Source organism: Cololabis saira, chromosome 20 (genome assembly GCF_033807715.1).
Source record: "Cololabis saira isolate AMF1-May2022 chromosome 20, fColSai1.1, whole genome shotgun sequence".
Classification (NCBI taxonomy): domain Eukaryota; kingdom Metazoa; phylum Chordata; class Actinopteri; order Beloniformes; family Belonidae; genus Cololabis; species Cololabis saira.
Window position 1 is genome coordinate 10,510,046 of NC_084606.1, and position 19,054 is coordinate 10,529,099.

General features: G+C 39.8%; 2 protein-coding genes across 4 annotated transcripts in view; both read left to right on the forward strand.

Annotated features, from left to right (window-relative positions):
* The window catches only part of mtm1 (myotubularin 1), a 51,587-nt gene extending 44,482 nt beyond the window's left edge, over nt 1–7,105 (forward strand). Inside the window, exons 15-16 of the mRNA XM_061710680.1 lie at nt 3,894–4,070; nt 6,295–7,105. Of these exons, the coding sequence (XP_061566664.1) occupies nt 3,894–4,070; nt 6,295–6,486 (369 nt within the window). The 3' untranslated portion in view covers nt 6,487–7,105. The remainder of the gene's footprint in view (nt 1–3,893; nt 4,071–6,294) is intronic.
* A 6,433-nt stretch (nt 7,106–13,538) lies between these two features.
* Nucleotides 13,539–19,054, forward strand: part of mtmr1a (myotubularin related protein 1a) — a 41,714-nt gene continuing 36,198 nt past the window's right edge. For all 3 annotated transcript variants that reach the window (XM_061710677.1, XM_061710676.1, XM_061710678.1), the window contains exons 1-2: nt 13,539–13,898; nt 17,578–17,683. In XM_061710677.1, the coding sequence (XP_061566661.1) occupies nt 13,801–13,898; nt 17,578–17,683 (204 nt within the window). In that variant the 5' untranslated portion in view covers nt 13,539–13,800. The remainder of the gene's footprint in view (nt 13,899–17,577; nt 17,684–19,054) is intronic.

Here is a 19,054-nt window from a genome sequence, read left to right on the forward strand (position 1 = left end):
AACACAGAGAGAAAGTTGGGAGCTGTGTGCAAAAATCTGCAATTTGTTGCATTAAAAAAGTGCTGATACCAATAAATTAATTAAAAAAACAGTCTATACCAGGGGTCGGCAACCCAAAGTGTTGAAAGAGCCATATTGGACCAAAAACACAAAAAACAAATATGTCTGGAGCCGCAAAAAATTAAAAGTCTTGTATAAGCCTTAGAATGAAGACAACACATGCTGCATGTTTCTATATTAGTTATAACTGGGGAAAGATTTTTTTTTTTTATTATGTACTTCGAGAAAAAAGTTGAAATGACGAGAAAAAAGTCGAAATGTCGAGAAAATAGGAGATAAAAAATATGGAGATTAATAAGGAAAAGAAAAAGGAAGAAAAAACTTGAAAAAAAAGGAAAAAAAGAAAAAAAAGGAAAAAAGAAAAGAGAGAAAAAAGGAAAAGAGAAGAAAAACAAGTTAAACATTTTTGAAAAAGCTCCAGAAGCCACTAGGGCGGCGCTAAAGAGCCGCATGCGGCTCTAGAGCCGCGGGTTGCCGACCCCTGGTCTATACAAACACTGTAAACACATTCCTAGAAGGTACACAGTACCTAAATACACATTCTAAACAAATTCATAAGAATAACTTTAAATTTAATAGCCGAACACCAGAGGGGATAAAAGACTTGGAAAAGCGATTACCCTTACACACAGGTTGGGCATAACAACGTCCTGAAGGAGCAGTGGAAATTCCTTTCCTAAGACGTGCCCAGAAGTTCCCAGAATACTCTGAGTCTTCCTCAAAACCTGTTGCTCCCATAGGGAGCCGAGGTCTCTCTGCTTGAGTCCAATAATCTTGGAACAGATTTTCATCACTGTTAAGATGTTTCTGTCCCTGAGTGACAGGTTGTTGAACCAACAAATAAAATATTAAGTTAAAAGGCTTTCAATAAAAGACTGATAAAAACGACAGAGAATCACTGGACTCACAGAAGAATAATTCAGCATACACAGGAGATGAATCCTCTGCTGTCCACGTTTGACCAGTGCTTCAGTGTTAAAATCAAATTTAAGCTGGTTGTCAAACACAGTGCCCAGATATTTGTAGGAGCTGACTCTTGTCCCTAAACCCTGCTGGGCTGGATAGAAACGAGATCCGTCAGGACTGAGGAGAGGGATCGTCACGACAAACCAAACCATCTGCATTCAGAAATGTTAAATGTAGAGTGGACATGGTACCATTGGAGACGTGGTGAAGAAAAGATCTCCAAATCCTCGGATAGAAACAGATCAGACTCCCAGAACCGTCGAGTTTACCAGGACCAGGAGGATGGCAGACTTGTCCTCGGGTCCTGCTGGTCCAGGACTGCATTATGTCCTATTGAATACCATCATAGCGCCTGTAGGTACTCTCATCTGAGGGTAATATGGACGTTTATTGGTTATTGTTGGCTTTATCTTGAACAATAATAAATCACCATCAAATTAAAAGTGTCAAAATGTAAAAAAAAAAAAAGCAAAACAATTTAACAGTCTAGTCCAGAAATAAAGAACAACATCAAAATAATGTGTTGGAGAGGGAACAGGAGGAAGCAGAACGCTTATTTAGTCCTGTCCCTTCCTCACTATATCATATCATATGCCATAGAAAATATACAAATTAAAATAAAATAAGAAAAGACAAAATGATTACAAAAAAAAAAAAATTAACACAAACACTTAATAAACAAAGATCAAGGCATAATTAAACTAGCCTCTTACAATATCCTAAACTCAAAAATGTAATTTCCCATTCACTTCTTTGATGATCCATGACCAGCCATGAATGCAGGGAGTTACATTTGTATCATATATGATGTATCACATAAGGAACAGAATAATAATAATAAAAGAAAATACTTACAGAAGGTAAATTGAGTTCTTTAGAGGTCCTTATTTTTATATTTGTCAAGAATTGTTTTCTTGTATGTGTTTTTAAACTGTATAGAGTTAGTGCTTTGTTTGATTTCTTCATCAAGACCATTCCACAAAGTTCCCCCACAGACTGATGCACATGCTTTTAAGAGCAGTACGTACACAAGGTTGTTTAAAATTGAGTTTTCCTCTTAGATGATATTTTCCTTCTTTATCTTGAAACATTTTTGAATGTTTTCAGGCAGTGCATTATTTCTTGATTTGAACATTATTATTTCTGTTCTACGTGGATGTGGGTGGTGATGTCCACGCCCGTGAGCCAGTCCCAATCCCCCCTACCCCTACTTTTCAGCCCTACCCTTAAATTTTGCGCGTTCCCGTGAGGGTAGTGGTGTCCCAATTCCTCTTTTCATCTAGAGGTAGTGGGCATAACGAGGGCTAGTGTGTATGAATCTAGCCCTTCATAGCGAGGGATTTCAGATGCTGACTTCGCGACCTAGGGCTAGAGAAATTTCCTAGAATGCTTTACGTCATCATTTGCAGACTGATTTAAACAAAAAAACATGGCGGACATTTCTAATTTTTAGTGAATAAAATCAATATTTTGAGTTAGTTTCTGCATAAAAATGCGTTTTGATTACATTTCTTTTTTTTTGATAATTTTATTTATTGAGCATTAATAGCACAGCACATGGATACTGATACAAAAAGGTTCACAATGCTCATTTTTATATTTCAACACCCCTGCCCTCCCATCCCCTGAACAGGTTGGACACCTAACCAACAGAATTGTAAAATTGAATGAAAAAAAAAAAAACAAAAACAAATAAAACAGACTGATTATGAATATAGCAAGTCAACATGCACATAAGCACATATACACACACGTACAGGTGGCTGCCATGCGATATCTAAGTGGGCACAGTACTAAGTTTGCTGATGTACAGTAACACCGGATCCCAGACAGAGAAAAACTTGTCCTTGGACCCCCGGAGAGTATATTTGATCTTTTCCAACTGTATGAAATGTGTCAGATCGCTAAACCATAGCGACACTTTGGGTGGATTTTTTGACTTCCAGTGTAATAGTATTCTTCTTCTTGCAAGCAGCGTTGTAAATGCAATAATATTTCTATAGCTTTTCTTTAATGTTGTATATCTAACACTTGTGGTACCAAATATGGCCATAGCAGCATCGGGTTGAAGATCAATATTCAGTGCTTTTGATAACGTTTCAAAGATGTTGATTACATTTCTAGTGGGAAATATATATTTTACTTTCATAATATTCACTCAGTGAATGTACATAATCACTCGCTTGGTCGTTGTTGCGTTGTATCTTCAGATCTCTGCAAAATAAAGGCTGATTTATGGTTCCGCGTTACACCAACGCAGAGCCTACGGCGTAGGGTACACGGCGACATGCACCGTACGGCGACGCGCGCCGTAGGCTCTGCGTCGGTTTAACGCGGAACCATAAATCAGCTTCCGAGCCGGCGGCTATTCTTATCCTCTGAAAACATCGGAGCAAATTTCTTAACAGGCGTTATTTGGATAAACTGAGCCCAAGTTGGGGATCTTAACAGTTACTTTTATGCCTGAAAAATTATTAAAACTTAATAAAGTGGCATATTAACAGCGCTACTGCGGAAATTAAAACAGCTTTTAGCTCTGGGCTTCCTGATATGGTGTGACGTATGTGCAAACGTAACTACGCAGTCGCTTACGTACCCGAACGTAAACCACGCAGTGACGTAGCAAGTGGTGTCCCAATCCCTAGGGAACATTACAAGGGCCCTACGGTTTGTGGCTTCATTTTTAGGGCTAGTGGTAGAAAGTAGGAGGTGTATTGGGATTGGCCCTTAGTGTCTCCAGTACTTTCAAGCGTCCGTTTTAAATGTTTCCAACAGGAAACACGGAGGAGGTGCAGAGCCGCCCCCAGACGAGCGGTTCCCCTTCAGAGAGACCTTTCCTTAACCGCTGCTCTTCTTCTGTCCTGCAGGAAGTGAGACTGAAGACGGTGTCTCTGTGGGCTCTGGTCAACAGTAGGATGGACATCTATCTGAACCCCTTCTACACCCCGGAGTCCGGGCGGGTCCTCTACCCCGTAGCCAGCATGCGCCACCTAGAGCTGTGGGTGTCGTACTACATCCGCTGGAACCCCCGGATACAGCAGCAGGTACGGCTCACCGGTGCTCGTCTAACGGGCGTTGAGATCTCAACGTTTTAGTACAAATAGAAGTAAACTGCAATAGAACAAACGACAACCTCTTAAATAAAAGAACAAACCACATTTACAGCGTCATTATTTCAACTGTTTTATTTTGCTGTCGGTGTAACAGGTTTCTGTTTTTGTTTTTATCTCATTACATTTTTGCAAGAAATGCTAAAAACCGTGAACAACTCCCCCAAGAACCTGTCCATTATTGTCACTTTTCCACTAGTACCTACTTGGCTTTACTCAACTCGGCCTGGTTTCTTTTCCACATACAATTCAGCACCCAGATCAGAAGTAGGAGGTTGGAGCGAGCTGCTGTGATTTATTTGATTGTGTATCTAAATGAAGCAGACAACAACACTAAAGATGTAGAACCTGGAGGAGATGATAGATGTGCTGCTGGATCTGTGGCTTGTGTTCAATATCAAGTTAAAAAATGAGAGTAAGAGAAGCTTCAAGCGGCGACGCTTTTTTTAGTTTGTTTGTTTGTCTCGGCGCTGCTGAAAAGTCCGTTGGGAGTCGTGAGCAGCTATGAAGTGACAGAGCTCCTGGTGGATCTGGTCGTTCCTTATCGCCCGTCTAGATCCCTTTTTAATTCTCTCCTCAGCACCAGGTTTATGAACATCTGCACCTCAGAGTTGGATCACCAAACAGACTTCTGCGCTGCAATTGTCTGTTGAATAAAATGAACCAGAAGCCGTCAGAGTCGCTCTTTCCCTGATTTCCTACTCCTGACTCAGACGTCTGACTCCAACCCCCCGACCAATCGGTGGCCTGTAATGTGATGACATCACAGCCCAACTCAGCCACTTAGAACCTCGGCAGAGTAGTTACAGAAAAGTATCTACTCGGCACGTTAGACCCCTAGTGGGAAAGAACCAAACCGAGGTGAGTCGAGTCGGGCTGAGTAGGTACTAGTGGAAAAGTGCCATAAATGAGAGATAAACGCCATCCGTAGCAGCACGTCTTCTTATGGTACAGTAACAAACAGTAAATATATTGGTTTCAAGGAATCAAAGTCCACAGATAGTTTCCTAAATCGTTTTATTAAGCTACATATATGATCAACCATTCGAAAAAATAAGTTTCATTAAGCTACGAATATTATCAATCATTCAAATAAATAAACGTTTGAAAATCATTCATGTCGCCGTCCTGCGGTAGCTGGCTCTTCTCTGAATCTCCGTTGCCGTGGTTACCACCTTGATCCAGCGCAATGATATTAAAGATATCAGGCAATTTGACCAAACTTGTTTTCTAGGTGTCGGTTATCACTTTTAACCTACACCTGTCAGCCAATCAGAATCCAGTATTCACACAGACCGTGGTATAAGAATGAATATTGGAACAGTTATATTATTATAGAGCAGGGGTCGGCAACCCGCGGCTCCAGAGCCGCATGCGGCTCTTTAGCGCCGCCCTAGTGGCTCCTGGAGCTTTTTAAAAAATGTTTGACCTTTTTTTCTTTTTTTTTTTTCTCTTTTTTCCTTTTCTTTCTTCTTTTTTCTATTTTTTTCTTCTTTTTTCCTTTTTTTTTCTCTTTTTTATTACTTTTTCCTTTCCTTTTTAATCTCGATATTTCAACTTTTTTCTCAAAATTTCGACTTTTTTATCAAAATTTTGACTTTTTTTCTCGACATTTTGACTTTTTTTCTCGACATTTTGACTTTTTTCTTGATATTTTGACTTTTTTCTTGACATTTTGACTTTTTTCTTAACATTTCGACTTTTTTCTCGACATTTGGACTTTGGTCTCAAGATTGTACTTCAACATTAATTCTAGACATTTCTACTTTTTTCTCGAAATTACAACTTTTTTCTCAATATTTTGACTTTTTTCTCTCAACATTTTGACTTTTTTCTCAACATTTCGACTTTTTTCTTGAAATTTCGACTTTTTTTTCGACATTTCGACTTTTTTCTCGAAGTGCATAATGAAAAAAAAATCTGCCCCCAGTTATAATTAATATAGAAACATGCAGCATGTGTTGCCTTCATTCTAAGGCTGATACAAGACTTTTCAGTTTTTGCGGCTCCAGACATATTTGTTTTTTGTGTTTTTGGTCCAATATGGCTCTTTCAACATTTTGGGTTGTCGACCCCTGGTCTAGAGAAATGTAGGAGTCTGAGTGTTAATTATTCTATGAAAAATGTGTATTTACATTAGTGTGTGTGTGTGTTGCAGCAGCAGAGCCCGGTGGAGCAGCGCTACCGGGAGCTGCTGGCCCTCCGGGACGAGTACCTGAAGAAGCTGGAGCAGCTGCAGCTCTCCGACTCGTCCACGTCCTCCGATCTGGCCAACAGCAGCACGCCCAACACCACCCCGTCCTCCACCTCCACCCCGTCACAGTACACACACCTACAGACGCCCCTCTGAGGGAAACACACACACACACACGCACGCACGTAGACTGGTGGACTCGTAGCTCCAACATGGTGGTTTTTATGCAATACGTCACAGTACAGCCTTTTACACACACACACACACACACACACACACACAGGTCGTACAGGGAGGCCTTCGAGGCCCAAGGGCTCGACACACCGGACTCTGACTCCTCACAGGAACATTTGTCCACCAGGGTTCTCCGGTGGTTCTCATTAACCTTCATCTCTAACTCAGGTTTCTTCAGAGCTAGTTAGACGTTGTTAGCCGCGCCGCCGCCGATGATAACCCATTAACCGACAGACCCCCCAGGTCCCGGCCGGGGAAAGCCATAGAGACCGCCGAGGCCAGCGAAGACGACCCGCTGGGTTCCCGGTCCCGGTAAAACCACCGCGCTCCGGTTGTCTGGCGCGTCCGCAGCGCCTTCTGAGGGTTCAGAAGGAGGCGGCGCCGCCTCTGGTCCCAGATCAGGACGGTCCCGGATCAGGACCAGAGCCGCCGCCATAGACATATATACGTAGACGCCGCATCGAGTGGTTTTGCCCGCTGCTGCGATACGTCGCCGCCATATTGGATGTGGCAAGACTGCGCTGTAAACTAATACAAGTAAATGGACTTATTTTCATAAAGCACCTTTCTACAGAGAAATTTATGTTTTACGTCTCATTTATTCATTCACACACGCTCTAATATACTTGGGAAACAGTTAGGCACCAAATATAATATATTTTATTTTCTCAGATGGCAAAAATAAGAACTTTATTGATCCCACATAGGAGTAATTCATGTTTTATCAGCTGTAGAGAACAAGGTAGTGCCGAAAAACATATATATGTCCCCTCACAAAAGTAAGAAAAATAGAGAAACATATTTTCTCATCAACAAAGCATATTTTACATAAACATATTTAAAATTTTTCGAGTAACAAAATAACATTTGAACCATTTTTCTGACTTTTTCTGTTATTTTATTGTCTGAAAAATTGTTCAAATGTTATTTTATTGTCTGAAAAATGGTGCAAATATGTTATTTTGTTATTTGAAAAATTAAAAATATGTTTTGTTGTCTAGAAAATATGTTTCTCTATTTTTATTATTTTTGTGAGGGGGGATATATATTGTTTTTCGGCACTACCTTGTTCTCTATAGCTGATACAACATGAATTACTCCTATGTGGGATCAATAAAGTTCTTATTTTTGCCATCTGAGAAAATTAAATATATTTGGTGCCTAACTGTTTCCCAAGTATATTAGTGCGTGTGTGAATGAATAAATGAGACGTAAAACGTACATTTCTTTGTAGAAAGGTGCTTTATGAAAATAAGTTAATTCACTTGTATTAGTTTACAGCACAGTCTTGCCACATCCAATATGGCGGCGACGTTGACGTACGGCTCAGCGCTCGATGGGGCGTCTACGTATATATGTCTATGGCCGCCGCCTCCCGTCCCGGATCAGGACTCTGGTCCCGGACCAGGACCAGGGCGGCCTCTTCAGCTGCCAACCAGCTCAGCTTCAGAGCCAGTTGCCACAAAAGGGAAAAGAGAGGTTTGTGTTGTCCGTCTGTCCGTCGCCCCGAAGCCCCACGGATCCCAGACATGTGCCTTGTGGTTTGAAGTTGAAGGTTTTATGTGGAAAATATTTTTACGTTACAAATAAAGTGTGAACCCCGGCGACCCGAGCGGTTCAGACGGGACATTTGGACTCTTAACACTGGGCTGGTGGACCGGGGGGATCTGAGCCTGCAGGCGCTGGTTCCTCCGCTCAGGCTGGACCTGCTGGGACTGTAGCACCCTATAATGTTTCCTGAAAATGTTATAACGCCTGAAAATGTAATAAAATTTCCACTTAACTCATTTGAAAATGTAATAAAATCCAATAACGTAATAACTTCACCAATAATGTAATAAAATATCCTGACTGATATTGTAATAACATTTTTACCTATAATGTAATACCTTATTACATTATTGGGAATTTATTACATTTTCAGGTGGGTCTTCTTTTTTTTTTTTTTTTTCTCCAAAACTGATAATGTAATACTTGACAAATTATTTAATATAGATGTTCATTTTCAGTCCAGAGTTTTGTGTTTTAAGTATCTAAGAATGTTATATCGACCAGGACTCCCTGGCAGAAGAGATATTGTATCTCAATGGGACTTTCCTGGATAAATAAAGGATAAATACAAAAAAAAAATATATATATATATTTCAATTCAATTTTATTTAAAAAGGGACAGTGTACAGTTAAAACATAAATGTTGCCATATATATATATATATATATATATATATATATATATATATATATATATACACCAGAATGACTATTGGGTTAAATTGCAAACTTTGAGTACCATGTAATAAATTCCCAATAATGTAATAAGGTATTACATTATTGGCAAAAATGTTATTACAATATCAGTCAGGATATTTTATTACATTATTGGGTTTTATAACATTTTCAATTGAGTTAAGTGCTAATTTTATTACATTTTCAGGAAATTATTACATTAAAGGGTGCTACAGGGATTCCTCCGGGGGAATGAAGACCTGCGGGAGAACCGGACGGGGGACTTCTGAGGCGTCCTGCAGGTCCAGTCCTGCAGGTCCAGTCCTGCAGGTCCAGTCCTGCAGGTCCAGTTCTCCAGGTCCAGTCCTGCAGGTCCAGTCCTGCAGGTCCAGTCCTGCAGGTCCAGTTCTCCAGGAAAAGTCCTCTAGGATCAGTTCTCCTGCAGGTCTCAGAGAGGGTTTCGTGAAGAGCAGCAGGTTCTTCAGGTCCCAGAACAGTGTTTTCAGTAAATCCGCTAGTTTGACATCAGGTGGTTCCGTTCATTCAGGACAGAACTTGTTGAAGTTTCTCCGGGTCCAGAGTCGTGCCTTGGTTCTGCCCAGAACCACCTTCACCTCCACAGAGAGACCGACCTCCAGGGTTCCAACCAGGGAGGAGGGAAGTCGCTCCAGTCACCACAGACCAGGACTTTTATTCCCCCTAGTAAGGTTGAAATTCTTCCAAAATCAGGCTTTTCCCATCATCCTCCAGGAGATTCTCTGGAGGTCTGTCTTCCTCCCTGAAATCCAGGATGCTGACTGCCGCTTCCACCAACTTCCAGAGTCGCCCCGTTCTCTTCAGATGAAACCACTCATGGAATCAAGTCTCCAAATCTTCGTGGCGTTCACACTAGCTGACCGAAGCTCCACAACCGGCCAGTCAGACTTAAAATCCCGTAGTGTGAACGCAGCTTTAGTCGGTCTCAGAGGAGACGGATGGAGACGTGGATGAAGGTCTGGTTTCTCTTAGTCCTGAAGGTGGATCTGGTTGCCGGGGCGACGCAGCAGCAGCACCACCTGCGTGTTCGGATCAGGTCCTGGATGGATTATAATTATTATTATTTTGTTATTTTAGCTTCGTAAAAAGCACCACGATGTGTTTTACCTCAATCAAAACTATTTTACTGTCTCCAGTTGTACAAAAACGATTATTTTCTGTCGTGTAAAATCTTGCAGTTTTATAAAAAAGAGAAGTGATATTGATCCAGAGGTTTCTGCTCCATGAGTGACGTGTTTTTTTTTTTTAAATGGAGGGCATTTCTGCTTCCACGTCGGAGGAGGCGATGGGAACCAGAGTTCTGGTCCCCCCGACCTTCGTCCGAACGTCTTTCCTCTGAGATGAATCTGGCACCAGAACTCTGAGAACAGAGTTTGTTGTAAAAGGGCGGGGTTCTGTCATTTATCGCCTGCTTTGTAGTAAAAATACACATGAAATGTGTTTGGATCTTGGGAACGTCGAGGAAAAAAGGACAAACCTGAATACATTCTGAATGTGTTTGTTCTGCTCCAGTTTGGCTCCTTTTCTGTAAATATTACTGATTAAATTAATTTAAGGATTTCTGACTGACGCCTGCGTTGTCTTTTCACTCAGTTTGTTGTTTGTGTCACTTCATGAGCTCATTGAAGGAAGCCGACATGTTAGCTGACGTCTTCACCTCCATCCTCCGTCCAGGAGGTCACCGTGGCGACAGAAGAACCCAGCAGACCTGCAGCAGAACCAGACACGGGGGGAGCGTCTGACTCTTTTTTGCAAAATGAAAATTGACTGAATATATGTTTTACAAGCATTTCCCCAAACTTCAACACAGTAGGTCAGATATGGAACAATCATAGTGGTTCACTGCTGCTCCGACAAAAGTCCAATAGAAGATTTTAAAAACACTCAAACCTGACCAGAGCTGCTTCTCTACATCATCTGCATTATTGAACATTTATTTAAATATGCAAGAAATCGATTCAGGTTTTGACACAATGTGATTGTACTCATGCTTTAAGAAGTATTATATCATTTATGTGTAAAACCCTCCGTGAGTCTGAGCAGGTGAAGTATATCGTTTTCTGTTCGTTTAACATCTTTAGCGACACATGATTTATTTTTATTATTACTGTTCATGACTTCCAGCGAGAGCAAATGTTCAAAAACAGGCTGCCGGAGTTTGTATTTGACTTGGTTGTTGCTCCGATGAGAAGTGCGTTGGGACCAGCAATAACAGGCCAGAAGCCTATAAGCCAGTTTTTTATTTTTTATTATTGAAATATACAAAAGAACAGGTATACAGGAACAAACAGCACATTGTTGACAGTACATAAAAGTATATCAATTACATCAGGGGTAGTTATATATATTAAATAAAAGTAAGTCATTACAAGAGATGGTTTAAGAAAAAATAAAAAGTAATAACTAAATAATACATAAATCGAGAGTACAAAAATAAATAAATCAAACAGGGGTTTCAGGAAAAACTTTTCATAATGGCTCAATAAGCTATTACTTTTTTGTTATTTAACAAAATCAGAGATTTAAGCAAAGAGTTAATTTCCAGGAGAAAAGGAGCAATCTTAGGTAGAGATTTTGAGAATGTTTTTTTGTGAATAAAAGATTTTGCATATAGGATAACAAAGTTTATCAGGTATTCAAAAGCATAATCTTCTGAGTTAAGATAATAGCAAATAACATATTTAAGGCTAAGAGAGTATGAAGATTTAGCAGCATCAAAAAGAATAAGAATCAGGTGAATTATATCCTTTCCTGCTCATTTAACATCTTTAGCGACACATCACCGGTTAATTCAAGTGTGCTCGGATACTAATTTATTATTATTATTACTGTTCATGACTTCCAGCGAGAGCAAATGTTCAAAAACAGACTGCTGGAGTTTGTACAGGGTTCCTATACATTTTTCAAGGTCAAATTCAAAAACTTCAAGCACCTTATCACTGGGGTAAAATATCTACCGGAACATATTTTTTCCGCTTTTTATCACAATTATGTACATTGTATCGTGATGTAAACATCTAGTTATGTTTCATCTTACTGATTTTTATTTCTCCTTGTAATAACCAGTACTGGAGTTGAGGGGGGATGAGGGAGGACGGTATCCCCCCCTGAAATAAAAACGGTCAAAATCATCCCCCCTGTAAAACTGCCATCCCCCCTTTCCATCCCTTATGTCATTTCATCAATGAATGTGGTTTTACTGCTATTTCAACATTTAGAGTCATCACCAGAAAAATAACTTATTTGACAATTTTCACCCGTTTCAAGTAAATTTTCACTTGAAATAAGTAGAAAAATCTGCCAGTGGGACAAGATTTATCTTCTTATTACAAGCAAAAAAATCTTGTTCCACTGGCAGATTTTTCTACTTATTTCAAGTGAAAATCTACTTGAAACAGGTGAAAATTGTTGTTTTTTCCAGTGATGAGTCTTGTTTTAAGTGTAATGAGACTTTTTTTTACTAAAATGAGACATTTTAACTAGAAATAGGACAAATATTCTTGTTAAGATTTTGAGTTTTTGCAGTGATCCATTTTACTTATCCTGTGAAGGACAGAGTCATATTGATAAGTTCAGAAAACTGTTTTTTATTGTTGTGTTTTGATGTATTTCATGTAAGCCCAGTGGATATTTAAAGCTTACAGAAGGCTGCATTTAACTGCTGCTATGTCATTCCTGCAGTATTTCTGCAGGTATTTTGGTCAGTGCTATTTTTTGTAATATATTATATTATTTGTAATCAGCACAAATTATCTGTCCCCATACGATAAAATCCACCATCCCCCCTGATTTTTTTTTACAATTCGAGTACTGGTAATAACTAAACTATACAGTCTGATCCCAATTTTGTGAAAGACACAGACTTATAATTTCAAGCACTTTCAAGCACCTAAACTAAAATTCAAGCCCTTTTCAGGCCTTGAAAACACAACATTGAAATTCAAGCACTTTCAAGGATTTCAAGCCCCCGTAGGAACCCTGTTTGTATTTGACTTGCTCTTCATGAAGGTACTTGCCTAAATGACATTGCAGTATGCATTATAAGGATAAATCATAGTATAATATAAATTAATACAGATTTTTCTTGGTAATAGATGCCGTATACGTCTGATTACCTTTGCAATCTTGTTGGAGATGAGTGCAATATGATTTTTCCAAGTGAGATTTTCATCAATCATAACACCTAGAAATTTAGTTAACGTAACTCTTTCCAAAATGTTATTGGAAATATGAACATTTAAGAGCGTTAGTAGCTTGTTGGTTTCTAGGGGAAAATAACATGTAGCCTCTGAACTTTTCTTTATATTAAGTGTTTATTTTACATGTTTGGCACATGGCAGAGACCGCACTATTAAGTTTATTTAATCTACAGGACTGTCTCAGAAAATTAGAATATTGTGATAAAGTTCTTTATTTTCTGTAATGCAATAAAAAAAAAACCTCATACATTCTGGATTCATTACAAATCAACTGAAATATTGCAAGCCTTTTATTATTTTAATATTGCTGATTATGGTTTACAGTTTAAGATTAAGATTCCCAGAATATTCAATTTTTTTAGATAGGATATTTGAGTTTTCTTAAGCTGTAAACCATAATCGGCAATATTAAAATAATAAAAGGCTTGCAATATTTCAGTTGATTTGTAATGAATCCAGAATGTATGACACGTTTGCATTACAGAAAATAAAGGACTTTATCACAATATTCTAATTTTCTGAGACAGTCCTGTACAGGGAGTGTAGTACATTTGATGTAAAGTATTGAACTGAATGACTGCTGGGGTTTTTTTATTGTTGCTCTTCAGGCGTGAAAGGAAGCGCGAATAAACTGCACGAGAAAAACCGCAAGTTCCGCTGACAGGTTTTCTCTTGAATCAGTCCGAGTCTGAACATCCGGACCTCTGCAGCTCCACCAGCAGCACATCACCGGGTAAAAACATCTGTCTAAACATCTGTCCAAACAGCTGTGTGTGATGGAGAAGCAGGCCGGGGCCGCGGACGGAGCCGGGCCGGGCCGGAAGCCCCTCAGCCCGGGGAGCAGCGCAGCATCCCCCGCTGAGAACCCCGACAGGTGAGCCGCTACAAACACGGATCTCCGATATTCACCCAGAAACAAACACCTCTGATCCCCGCTGGCACCGCCAACACAATCACCACATCCGTGTGTTTAATTCGGCTTATGTTAAAACCACAAACAGGCGCGGGTTTTGTAGGAAATAACGGGTTATTGATCAGCTTTTGCGTGTTTCCGTGCGGCCGCGGAGGCTGCAAAGTACACGGATTTATGACTGGAGTTTGGCGAGAGGGGACTAGCAGCCGAAACACCACGGAAACACGGCCCACGGCTGGCGTGGGGATTCGGGTCGAAGTGGAAGGAAAGGAAGGAAGGCAAATGTAGAAAACAAACAAACGTGATGAAATCTGAAGTCACTATCAGCGAGGTGATGGTTAGCATTAGCCCCAACACGCTAGCTGGGTGAGATGCTGCTGCAAACAGAACTGATGATCAATGAGATGATCAGACGATCAGGGGTCCATAATACTGATCAGTGAGAGGGTGAGACGATCAGAGATCCATAACACTGATCAGTGATGGATCAGCTGATCAGAGGTCCATAACACTGATCAGTGAGAGGATGAGATGATCAGGGATCCATAAGACTGATCAGTGATGGATCAACCAATCAGAGATCCATAACACTGATCAGAGAGATGATCAGAGGATCAGAGATCCATAACGTTATGGACCTCTGATCAGCTGATCCATCACTATGATCATCAGAGAGATGATCAGCTGATCAGGGATCCATAACACTGATCAGTGATGGATCAACCGATCAGGGGTCCATAACACTGATCACTTATCTTTATTTGTTTTATGTGAAGCACTTTGTATTGCAATTTTTGTACGAAAAGTGCTCTATAAATAAAGTTTGATTTGATTTGATTTGATCAGCTGATCAGAGATCCATAACACCGATCAGTGAGAAGATGAGATGATCAGGGATCCATAACACTGATCAGTGATGGATCAGCTGATCAGAGGTCCATAACACTGATCAGCTGATCAAAGATCCATAACACTGATCAGTGGAGGATCAACCGAACAGAGATCCATAACACTGATTAGTGAGATGATCAGCTGATCAGGGGTCCATAACACTGATCAGACGATCAGGGATCCATAACACTGATCAGGGATCCATAACACTGATCAGCTGATCCCGACTCCATCAGTTCAATCTGCACATGTTGGAGCTTATGGTTGAATTGATCAGATCGTGGACCAGAACCTGAACGGAAACTCAACCTGGTTCTGATGAGACAAGTGTTTCATCCTGGACCTGCTGCACCTACAAGCCTTAAACTGTAGAAGTCCTGCTTCCGCTGGGAAGACCTGGAGGTTACTTAGTTAATTAGTTAGGCAATTTACTTAACTTACTTAATTTATTTCGGTCAATTATAAGCATGAAAATCAATAAGCAAGATAATAAACATTTACAGGTTTTTATTTGGTCAACATGGTGATTATTTTGACCGAAAAGGTCTGGGCTTGAAGCATAAAGCTTATCTTGTCCACCTTTTAACATAATAGAATATAAAAAAAAAAACAAATGAAGTATCATCAGGCTACACAAAATAATAATAATAATAATAATAATAATAATAATAATAATAATAATAATAATAATAATAAAAATAGCTGTAATAACTGTAATAATAGTAATAGTAATGATAATAATAATAATGATAGCTCTGAAAACAGAGAGTGAAAAGATGCTAAAGAAACCGACAAAACCAATTTAGGTTGTCATTTCATCTCATGCATGTGTATCGTGTCTTTACATCAAATCCTACATACTATTCATGCATAGAGGTCAACGAAGAGTGGAGGGCGTGGCCAGGTGTGCTAGTGTGTACTGATGTTGTCAAAATGTGAAACACAATCTTCAATGTGGGACAACGTCCTCTGGGTAAACATCCTACCCAGACCGCTGTCGTCCCTCCTGTGTGACACTGATGACGTCATACTCTGTAGGGATGCCCCGATACCGATATTGCTCTCATATACTCGTACTCGCAAAAATTATCCGATACCACGCACCGATACCACTTCATTGTTGTTGTAGTTACTGATTAGTGACTCTAGGGGGAGATGTTGAGCTGCAGTCAGTGTGGTGATGAGAAGAGAGTGATACCCATCAGTGAGACTGGCAGCGCCGTTTCAGGCAAGATAGCGACAATTAATGCAGTGGGATGTCAGCAGTGTGGACATATTTCAAAATAAGAGACGACGGCAGAAGCAAGGCAGACTGAAGCTACGTGCTGCTAAGGTGTCAAGAGGAGGAAAGGAGAATACGTCGTTTAATACCAGCAACTTGTATACGGAGTATACAGAGTTTGCTAATGCTACTGCAACACCACAACAGCCAACATTCAATTCAATTCAATGTATTTATTTGTTAACAGGGACTGTACATATTGATGAACACAAGTGTAAATACGTATGGTTATAGCCAGAGGCTAATTTCCACCATTCGTCCCCGCAGCAAATCAATGCCAGACACAAAATCGGACACCAGCAAACAAGGGAGACAAGATATAAGAACAAAACACAACATTAAAAGACACGACTAAGCTAGATAAAGTCAATAAGAAATAAAACATGTTACAATTGATACCAGTAATTAAGTGACCGTCATGTTTAAAGTGCTAAGTGCTTAAGTGCAAGAGTTTTAAAGTGTTGATGCAGATTACACATCGTCCCATTATTTCTTTAAAGTGCTCTAATGCTCAGATTTGTAAAGTGCTGATGCATATTGCACTTACACAATATTAGCTCAGGTTCTGTAAAAGCGACAGACAATGGCAAGAGAAAACCCACGCGCCGTTAAAATAACGGAGGCTCTAACCCGTTATCTAGTGCTGGATGAGCAGCCACTATCAGTTGGAGAAGAAGAAGGATTTCACCGTCTTCTCGACGCACTCGAGCCGCAATATGACGTTTCATTGATATGTTATATGTTTGATATTTTCTTAAAGGAGCTTGAGGCCGGATTGTGGCAAGATTTATGAAAAAAATCCGTATACATTTTAAGTTTTCTATAATAATGTCAGATGAAGCGTTCCAAACCCAAAAGAATGATCCCTCTAGTGTATCTCTCCGTTGCCTTGAACAGGCTGTGTGCTGCAAAATGTGCTGCAATTCCGGGCCGGAATTTCCCGCGCTGGGCTGCGGATGTGACGTCACATGACGCTGCATGCACGTTCTCCCGTTCTCCCGTGCCGGCTTCACTGTTGGCTGCAGTACCCCCAACGGCCGTCGTGGCGAAGGGTGGCGCTAGAGAGTCTCATTTCTTAAAAGGAGCCTCAAGCTCCTTTAAATGTGAAGACTTTTTATTTACACAGAAATATTATTTTTTGTTTAAAATAGTTATTCTACTCATTTTATTTATTTTTATTGAATTTATCTGTTGCAAATAAAACCGGCCTTCCAATTCATTGCATTTTTCATTGCATTTTTAGCCTAGTTATTTTTGTGGTAGAAGTATCGTATCGGTACTCGGTATCGGCAAGTACACAAATTGAAATACTCGTACTCTGTGTGAAAGAAATGGTATCGGGGCATCCCTAGTACTCTGAGACGTACCAGAGCTGGCGAGTCCGTGGAACAGTTTTGTTGAATAAATCTGAGCGCCACGTTCCCGTCTTCTTCACGTTCCCCGTCTTCTTCACCTTCTTGTCTCCAGTCCCGCAGGTTCTCATGTGGAATGGTGCAAACAGCTGATCGCAGCCACGCTCTCCAGCCAGATCTCACGACCCGCCCCAGCCGACGCATTGGGCCGAGACAACAAGGTGATGATGAGAACCCCCGCCCCCCCGTACCCCGCCCTCCCTCCGTTTGTCTGACTCTGGTTTGGTGGTGAGGTTACCAGATGTTCTGTGTTGTTTGTTGTTGAATGTTGGGAAAGCTCTTGTTGCTGTGTCCTCCTGCTGCCGCTCTGCCATGGCTCACGCTGGTTCCGAATTTGTTTCCGAAGAATTTGTCATCTCGCGGTAAAAATGATACAAAAGAAAGAAAGAAAGAAAGAAAGAAAGAAAGAAAGAAAGAAAGAAAGAAAGAAAGAAAGAAAGAAAGAAAGAAAGAAAGAGAAAGAAAGAAAGAAAGAAAGAAAGAAAGAAAGAAAGAAAGAAAGAAAGAAAGAAAGAAAGAAAGAAAGAAAGAAAGAAAGAAAGAAAGAAAGAAAGAAAGAAATGAGCCTGAAAGAAAGAAAGAAAGATATGAGCCTGAAAGAAAGAAAGAAAGAAAGAAAGAAAGATATGAGCCTGAAAGAAAGAAAGAAAGAAAGAAAGAAAGAAAGAATGATATGAGCCTGAAAGAAAGAAAGAAAGAAAGATATGAGCCTGAAAGAAAGAAAGAAAGAAAGAAAGAAAGAAAGAAATGAGCCTGAAAGAAAGATATGAGCCCGAAAGAAAGAAAGAAAGATATGAGCCTGAAAGAAAGAAATAAAGATATGAGCCCGAAAGAAAGAAAGAAAGAAAGAAAGAAAGAAAGAAAGAAAGAAAGAAAGAAAGAAAGAAATGAGCCTGAAAGAAAGAAAGAAAGATATGAGCCTGAAAGAAAGAAAGAAAGAAAGATATGAGCCTGAAAGAAAGAAAGAAAGAAAGAAAGAAAGAAAGAATGATATGAGCCTGAAAGAAAGAAAGAAAGAAAGACATGAGCCTGAAAGAAAGAAAGAAAGAAAGATATGAGCCTGAAAGAAAGAAAGAAAGAAAGAAAGAAAGAAAGAAAGAAAGAAAGAAATGAGCCTGAAAGAAAGATATGAGCCCGAAAGAAAGAAAGAAAGATATGAGCCTGAAAGAAAGAAATAAAGATATGAGCCCGAAAGAAAGAAAGAAAGAAAGAAAGAAAGAAAGAAAGAAAGAAAGAAAGAAAGAAAGAAAGAAAGAAAGAAAGAAAGAAAGAAAGAAAGAAAGAAAGAAAGAAAGAAAGAAAGAAAGAAAAAGATCAATTCCCGTTGATGACGTGACGTGGCTCATTTAATTGGTTTTTATCAATTCAATTTAATTGGTGTAGTTTAGTAGCATTTACTATTCTTTTAGAGCAGTGATTTGGGGGCTCCAAAGACTGAATGTGGTGATAGATTTATAGTTACAAAGGTGGAGTTAAATTGGTATTTTTTTTATCGTCATAAAATAATATGATAAATGCCAGAAATTATCGTG